This window comes from Myotis davidii, unplaced genomic scaffold (genome assembly GCF_000327345.1).
Source record: "Myotis davidii unplaced genomic scaffold, ASM32734v1 scaffold699, whole genome shotgun sequence".
Classification (NCBI taxonomy): domain Eukaryota; kingdom Metazoa; phylum Chordata; class Mammalia; order Chiroptera; family Vespertilionidae; genus Myotis; species Myotis davidii.
Genome location: NW_006291007.1, coordinates 3,370,264 through 3,378,387, shown reverse-complemented (window position 1 = coordinate 3,378,387; position 8,124 = coordinate 3,370,264). Strand labels below are relative to the sequence as shown.

General features: G+C 57.8%; 1 protein-coding gene across 9 annotated transcripts in view; it reads right to left on the bottom strand.

Moving 5' to 3' along the window:
* Positions 1–1,581: 1,581 nt before the first annotated feature.
* KSR1 (kinase suppressor of ras 1) overlaps positions 1,582–8,124 on the bottom strand; it is a 107,234-nt gene continuing 100,691 nt past the window's right edge. For 6 of the 9 annotated variants that reach the window (XM_006764052.2, XM_006764048.2, XM_006764047.2 and 3 more), the window contains 3 exons: positions 7,627–7,760; positions 6,455–6,535; positions 1,582–4,630 (listed from right to left, as the gene is read on the bottom strand). In XM_006764052.2, coding sequence (XP_006764115.1) covers positions 4,552–4,630; positions 6,455–6,535; positions 7,627–7,760 — 294 coding nt within the window. In that variant the 3' untranslated portion in view covers positions 1,582–4,551. Of the gene's footprint in view, positions 5,895–6,454; positions 6,536–7,622; positions 7,761–8,124 lie in introns of those variants that run through there. The other 3 variants (XM_015564129.1, XM_006764050.2, XM_006764051.2) reach the window with 3 other exon arrangements.

Here is an 8,124-nt window from a genome sequence, read left to right as displayed (position 1 = left end):
AAAGCCTCCCTGCGGGGCTTGGGCGGGGCGGGTCCCACAGGATCAACAGGGCGGGGCTAGCAGTTATGGCTGCTCTCAGAGGCTCCACTTGTCAGTGTCAGCAATTGCTGCAAGCCCCTCCGAGAGAAAGCTGCTCTCGAGTTCCAACCGATGCCAGACAGTCCCGCTTCTCCCGTATGAGTCTGGGTCCCCAGAGATTCGCCTGGAACTGGAGCTCAGAGCCTGAGACTCCCTCCCGATTGAAAATGACAACCGAGCCCTCAGCCGCCAGCCTGCTCCGCGTGCGCCTCAGTACCTTGGTATTTTACTTCCGCACTGCACCTCCTCTGAGTCTCAGTATGCTTTTCTCTTTCCTTCTAGTTGTGGAATTTCCACTCAGCCAGCCTTCCTGTGGTTCTGGATGATGTCTGTTCCGTCTTTTAGTTGTACTTTTGAAGTGGTTGTTCGAGGCAGCAAACTCCGGTGTTTACCTATGCCGCCATCTTGGTTTCTCCCCCAGTCTTCAAACTTGATTTGTCCTACCTACTATTTAAAAATAAGGTAAGCCAACTTTTGGGAATTGGGAGATTTCACATAAAAATCCAGACCTCTAGTGTCTCTTTAAAAAAAAGGCAAGCAAACATAAAGGAAGATGTGGCAACACTGGGCTCTCAGAGCCGAGTGCTGGCTGCCTCCTTAGAGCGTGGTTCTCCAGGCAGCCACGCTCCTCCCCAGGCCCTGATGCCTCTCCAACATGGAGGGCAGGTGCTGTGGCCATCGGCCATTAAACTCTTCCTGTGTGATTCTTGTAAGACACACGTTTCATCATTCCTAGGACTCTCCCGAAAGCGAGGAAATAAGCAATACATTGAAAGGGCCTCTATTTGTCACTGGCTCATGGCTGAGGGCAACAGTACCACCTTCTTCTCTGTGTCCCAGCACTAAGTACCATCTTCTGAACATACTAAGTAGGTGTTCAATACGTGTCTGATCTCTAGGTCCCCCGACTTCTGATGAGATTCTGGAGTCCGAGTTCTGGACCGGCCTCCTACCAGCTGTGTCATCTTCGGTGAATACCGTAACCTCTCCATGCCTCAGTTTCCTCAGTGGAAACACCGCAATTTCTAACTCATGGTGTTGTGAAGATTAGATGAAGGTGAGGTTATATATGGAAAGCACCTCCCTGGCTCAGAGTAAAGGTCCCACAAATGTCGATTCCCCATCTCCCCCATCTGTTTGGCTTACCCCAACCTCCAAAGCACCGCTCTCTATGGTACTGGCAAGGACAGGCTCCTAGAAATAAGATCTGGATAAATGACTCCATCCATTGCCCAAGGCTTCTACAAGGCAAAAGCACCTCTGGCCCAACTGACCAGATGTTACAGTGCGGGCTGGGTGACCTTCCTCTGTGCATCATGGGACTTCGATGCTGTTTAGAAATATCTGCCTTCGAGGTCCCTGCATACCTTCTCTTTCTCTGGAAGGTACTCCCAGAGCGGACCCGAACCCCCTGAACCCCCCATTCCGGTTCTCCCCACCATCCATGCATCTGAGCAGCCCCCACACTCATCGGACTGGAGCCAAGCAGACACAAGCCCCAGACACCTTGGTACAGTTTTATTCAAACTCCAGATGCCCAGGCTTGGCCTGGCAGAGGGTGTGTTCTTGCCAGTGGCAAAAAGTGATATAGCACGTTCGTTAATACTCATGTTTTAATTTAAATTAATAGCATTTCTGGAAGACAAATGCAGTTGGTAGAAAATATAAAAACTTTTCCTGTACAAATTTTACATCACATTCAAAAGAGCAAGTGTGTGCCCCGCGGCCACAGGAGACACAGGGGGTGCGCGCGCTGACGAGATCCCGGCTGACTTCGGCTTCACAGTTATGTCTCCACCTGCCCCCCAATCGACACCGAACACAGGCTTCAGGGCGCCACTCCCTTCGACGTCACAGGAAACGCTGGGAGGGGGCAGAGTCCAGGGCCCCGTGCCTGTCTTTAGTTTGGTGACATGGAGAGGTCACTTTGCTACACACCGCTCACGACGAACAGGGACTCGCTGGGGTTCAGGACCTCAGGTTGGATGGAGACCCAGTGGCTGCGGCTCTGGTGGCTAAAGGCAGTGGGGACACAGACCTCGGGACTTTGGAGGTGAGGCTGGAACTGGGGGGGCCCTGAAGGGCCACTGCTGGGGCTCCACTCTGACCCCATTGCGGACGTCTGCAGCCCCCAGAGCTCTCTCCAAGGAGGCCTCCCAGCTTCTCCTTCCCCTTCACAGTTGGCCGTGAGGCTGAATTCACAGTATCTGCCGTCCTCCATGTTTCCAAGGCAGGAAGGGAGGGCACACGGAGGGCACGCACAGCTTCCCAACCTCATTCACAGTCGTGGAAACAAAGGGAAGGGGGTCAGTGGGGGGGCTTTCCGAGGTGTTGCTCCTAAATGACGGGGGGTGCAGAGGCTCGGGCTATGCGTGGGGAGGCTGCCCGGGGCCTTGGAGAAGAGGTGCCCCCCAGCTGCTCAGCTACACTCTTGGGGTTCCTGGCAGACCGTCAGTTCCATCAGGGTGGAGACGGTGCCTGTCTGATCGCCAGGCCCCCAGCACTTGCACAGAGCACAGTAGCTGCTCAGCAAAAGCTTCTTGAGCTGACCCACGAGTGTCACACTCATGAGAAAAAACAAAACGCAGGCTAACTTTTGTGGGCGAAGGAGGCGCTGAGCCCCGTGTGCTCCGCTGCTGTCCAAGCCCAGGGCTCACCAGCACGGCCTCAGGCTCAGAGGGGTAAGCCGAGAGGCAGCAGTCACACACTATGTGGTGACAGTGGGGGTGACCTAGTAGAGGGCTGATCGGGGAAGCCAAAGGCATGATGGGGAGAAACAGACAGCCCTACAGAGGGCAGACCCACATAAGCCGAAGCCACTGGTTTCCAGCTCCCATCTTCCTCCCACACCCTAACTGGGAGGTGGGGAGGCGTTCCCATCCGGAGAGCGGATGGGCAGCGGGAGCCGGGTACCTTGCATTGCCCGGCAACTGTGCTCTCCAAGTACCGCTCAGCCAGGGTGCTGGCCTGGCCTGGCCTGGAGAGGGGCCCACAGCCCACGGCGTCTGGGCAGAGGACCGTTTCATACGGCATTTTGGTCAGACCAGGAAGGGGGAGGGCGGCTCTGATGATTGGGAGCTTTGCTAGGGGCATAAGTGAAAGGGGTGGGAGGACCACCTGCCTCCCATCTTGGCTCAGAGCATGGACACAGGTTCTGGGCCTGAACCCAACCACACGGCCACTCTCACCCCCCTTGGTCATTTCTGGCTGGGAGCCTAGTAGGACAGAACGTCCACTGATGGGCTTCTTTGCCACGTGGAACTTGTCTCTTGAGGCGGCAGCTTCCAATGAGGATAGGCAGGATGCTCTCTCATCACAGGCTGTCCTTCTGGTTCAGACGGAGGCCTGACAGGGAGGTCCGACTCGGTGCTGGGGAAGGCTCTGGAGACTGGGGGGCTCTCATGAAAGGGGGGGGCACACGCCTCCCATCTTAGCTCTGCACATGGACAGTGGGGGAGCCAGGTGTGGGCTGAGGGGCTTCAACAGGACTGGGGCCGGGGAAGAGATGGGCGGCTCCAGGCCTTGGGGTGACTAAGGATGGGTTTCTAAGGGACCAGCCAGGTAACACTGAGGCTGGGAGGGGGCTCGGGGACCCATCGCTGCTTCTCCTCCCCCCACATCTTCCTTGTCCTCACGGAGCCTTCACGGCACACACGGCCTTCGCTCTGGGGTCAAATGTCAGTCAGGGATTCAGCTGTGTCTAAAAAGCCGAGGCCCTGGCTGCCTCCCTGGGGGCAGGAAGGAAACTTCGCTGCAGAAGGTGGAACCACTGGATCAGTGCAGATGTTACTCGGGTTTGATCCGTCTCAGCCTTTACAGCTGGGGTGGGCTGAACTGCAGGGGTCAGAGGTGAACCCAGCTCTCTGGGATCTGGGGACCCTCATATTCCAGCTCGGTTCCCAGCCAGGGTTTCCTCTGCAAGAGGAGGAAGGGACGAGGGGAGACCCCGGCCGAGGGAGCTTCCCCCCTCCCCCTCGCCTCGCCAAAGCAGAGGCGAGGTCAGATCTGTGGTCCCCCATCCTGCCCCCAAAACGTCCACAACATTGAGGCTTTCCTTCCTGCGGCCCAGCGCGGGCTCCCTGCCCACAGGGCTCTCCACAGGGGCACCATGTCCGCTGCCCTGGCCGCCCCTCCGCACAGCCCGCTTTTATTATTACCTATTATAAAACCTCGCGCTCACTCCGCAGACACGTACATGTAAACATTGGCTGCCCGTCCGTCGGGACAGGTTTGGTTGTTGGTGATGTCACGTTAAGGAACAGCAGGTGCAGCTCTGTCTCCGAGACCCGCGTGTTTTCTGCGCACAAACAGGTCTGAGCCCAGGACGCAGGCTCCTGGCTTGCGGCGCTTGGGAGAGCGGCGGGCGGGCGGCCGTTTCGGCGGCGAGTGCTGCTTTTTGTGGTGGAGGTTGTGTGGATGTTTTAGAAACGCTTTGAAAAAGGAGGAAATCGGTGGGGAAAACTGCACAGCTGGCTACATCTTTGGATTACTGGCCTCCAGGGTGCCCAAGCCAAACCTCTCAAACCGGGGCACAACTTTGCTGCTGTTAATGCTGCAAAGAGGAACAAAAACAAGGGTTACAGCCCGCTGGTCTCAATCAGATTGGGGTGACGAGCTAAGGAGCGGGCCAACTCCAGAAGCTCACAGAGGACCCAGCCCACCAAGAAGGGAGAATGATTCCACAGCCAGCGGCCGTAGTCTCGACAGAGCTGCTCCTGGTCGTGCCGGGTTGGGAGCCCAGCCTTGGCCACATGCCCCCTGGAGGGCGGCGGCTTGTGCATCTCACAGCCCCCAGCTTCCAGCGCAAGTACCTGCCATGGGCTCCTCTAAGCTGACTTCTCACCACAGCCCAGGGAGGCGCGTGCTCCCAGAGGAACTGGGAGAAGGACACCCGACCCCAGAGCTGAGGGACATCACCAGCGCCTGTGAGGAGTGGGCCTCACACACTAGAGAGCATCAGGGCCGGCCTCCAGAGACCAGGATCGGGTCCTGGGGGCCCAGGAATCTGCATTTGGCAACAGGGCAGGGACTCTGGGTGCCTGGCCAACCACACTCTCGATGAGCTGACTCAGGGTCTGGAAACTGCCGTCTGCACTGGGCAGATGTAAAGGGAGCAACGTTGCGGGTGGGAGGGGGGCAGGAGCTTTGCTTTCATCAGTGAAACTGTTTGGAGACAGGCCCCTGGCTTTCAGACGACCCCCCATGAGCGCTGCTGAGCAATCCTTCCAAGCTGGTGTCTTTTACTGCAACAGACCTTGGGGTGTCCACCACCGGCAGCCCTGCAGAGGGCACGGCCCTGTGCAGCTCTGAAATCGCCCCACTCCTTGATGGACAAGATCCCTACGGTTAATAGCCAAGCAGACCCCCTCCCCCTGTTCTTTGGATCCAGCCACTGGGAGGCCGACGTGCTGGGGGTGCTGGGGTTGGCAACGTGCAGGCTGGCAGGGTGGGGGGAGGGCACAGGTCTCACTGAGCTGTTAGTAGGAGGCAGGGCCACCCCACAAAACACGCTAGCACCCTGAGAGGAAGAGCTAGAGAGGGTGCAGCCGCATCCAGGGCCTTCTGGGGGGAGCTGTTAGGGGGTCCTCCGCGGACGTCAGTTATTCAGGCACACGCAGGCCGTGGAGACGGAGGGGCCAGTTTTAAAAACAAACAAAGCGAAAGAGGAGGCCTCGGGAGAGAAGGTGGAGTGGCAGAGATGGCGTCCCCAGGTTAGTGCCCGCCTCTCGGTTTGCATTTGAGCAGGAGTCGAGGTGCCGAGTGACGATTAGGAGGAAGAAAGCCCCAGGCACATGCGAGGCAGCCAGGCCTACAACCTATGGGAGGAAAGAGAAGGGAGAGCAGTGTGAGTGAGAACCGGGCGCCACGGGGTGGGGGCAGCAGCCGGGGCCTGGCCAGGTCAGGGGAGCCTTTTCTCTGGATTTGTTCCTGTTCCATCCCCGGCCTGGCAGCCGAGCGGGCAGGGAGGGGAGCCTGGCGCAAAGAGCCATCCCTGAGCTGCCCGGAGCCCGGTCACAGGATCTGAATCAGAGGTTGGCCAATGGGCCCTCTGCCCCTCAGCCCTGGACTATGCAGATGGACTTCTTGGAGCTCACTACTTCTGCTCACTGCATTCTTCTGTAAGCTCTGGCCAGAGGGCACCCGGGGGTCTCAGACGGTGACCTCCGTTCTCTCTCTGACCCAGGCACAAGCCATCGTCTGCCACAGGGTGGGCAGAGGCCCTGTGAGCCCGCAGAGGCTGCAGAAACATCCTTTTGGTTTATGAGAAAAACACACACAAAGATGAGGTAGTTGGATGCAGACAGGCAGGAAGCGGGGTGAGCGGAGGGGAGGCTGCGACAGGCAGAGGGCGGGAGGGAAGTAACAGAAGACACACTATTCCTCCAGAGCGGGGCAGGGGTTCTTAAAGTCAGGGTGGCCGTATCGTCCTTTCCCGTAGTATCGGCTCCGCCAGCGACTGGGAGTGCCCGCGATCATGTTGCCAGGTGTGGGAGGAGCGAAGTCCGCAGGTGATGCCGTAGGGTCGGCCCCCCCGCATGGCAGGTGGTGGCAGGTGGAGGAGGAGCCACAAGAATCAGGATGGCAGGGAGAGAGAGGGAGATGGCAGGACAGGTCATTGCATCAGCCACCCCCCAAAATAAAAAAGCAACAAAACCGATGGAAAAGAAAAAGAAAAGGAGAATTAGAGGCTGAGTGTGTAGAAGTAAAAGTCATGAACAGGAAGCTGTGACACGGACTCGTGAGGGGGTGCTGGCATTCTTTTCCTTAGAGGCTAACGCTGATCGTGGTGGGCCAGGAGCAGTGCCCAGCGGTGCCTCAGTTTCCCTCGGCAAAATGAGACTGTGGGCTATGGGGTCTTTGGGGGATCTGGAACCATCTCACAGCACCTAGCTTTCTCTTCTGCAGATGAGAAAACCGGGGCCCAGACTGTCAAATGAGATACTTCTTGCAAGTCCAGGAGAACCCCCTGCTCCGGTCTCTGCTGGGACGGCTCCTGTTCAAAGCCCAGCTCCAAGGACTTCTCTGCCGGAGGCCCTTCCTCAAGCTCCCTGGATGGGCAGAGAGGGCCCGTCCCTGCTCCCACAGAGGCCGTGCTCTGTGCCAGCACTCAGCATACTGTAATTATTCCCTCACCCGTTCACTCACCCATCACCCGTTTACTGAGCAAAGGAGAAAGGCTGGGGGACTAAGAGCTCTGTGCCGAGTCTGCACTATTTTAGGTCACAGCCACTCTGCGGGTTTTGGTGATGCTCTGGAGTCCAGGGGCCCGTGTGGCCCTGTCCTACGCAGCATCCTCTCGTCTGGGCCTGGCCTGGGCCCGGCGTCAGCACTTCTCTGAGAACAGTGATACGGGAGTTTTCAGAGGAGAGCTGGGGACAAAAGGCGTCTCCGGACCAGACACAGTGTCATTGGTGAGAAACAAGGTCCCTCTGGCTAATTTGAGTGTTTGCCACCGTCCTGGGCACACAGGGCACACGGTGCCCTCTGAGACCCCACATGCAGCTACCGAGGCTGGCTGGCGGGTGTGGCCGCTGAAGGGGTACTTACTCGGCAGACTTCCAGAAGTGCCCGGGGTGGGAGAGCCGCCGGTTCAGCTTGGGCAGTTTCTCCAGCATTTCCATCAGCAGCGTGAAGCTGGGCCTCTCCTGCAGGTCGAACGCCCAGCAGGCGGACAGGATCTCCTGCGGGCAGAGGCGGCGTTAGTGGGTGGAGCCGGCTGAGAGGGAGGAAGGTGGGCTGGGGCCTCCGCACAGGGTCCCCTCCACGCTCCTCGCAAGCACCCCCGGCTGGTGGTCCCTGAACATCCTGCTGACATTGCGATGACTGGCCAGCAGGGCTGAGAAATAACCGAATTTCAGAAAAGCGCTCATGCTTCCAGTTCAAATAGAAACGCACAAGCCCACCTCCCCTCCTTCCTTCTTTTTTAAAAAAATATATTTTTATTGATTTCAGAGAGGAAGGGCAAGGGAGAGAGAGAGACATCAATGATGAGAGAGAATCACTGAATTAGGGTTAGGGATAGGATTAGAGTTAGGGTTAGGGGTG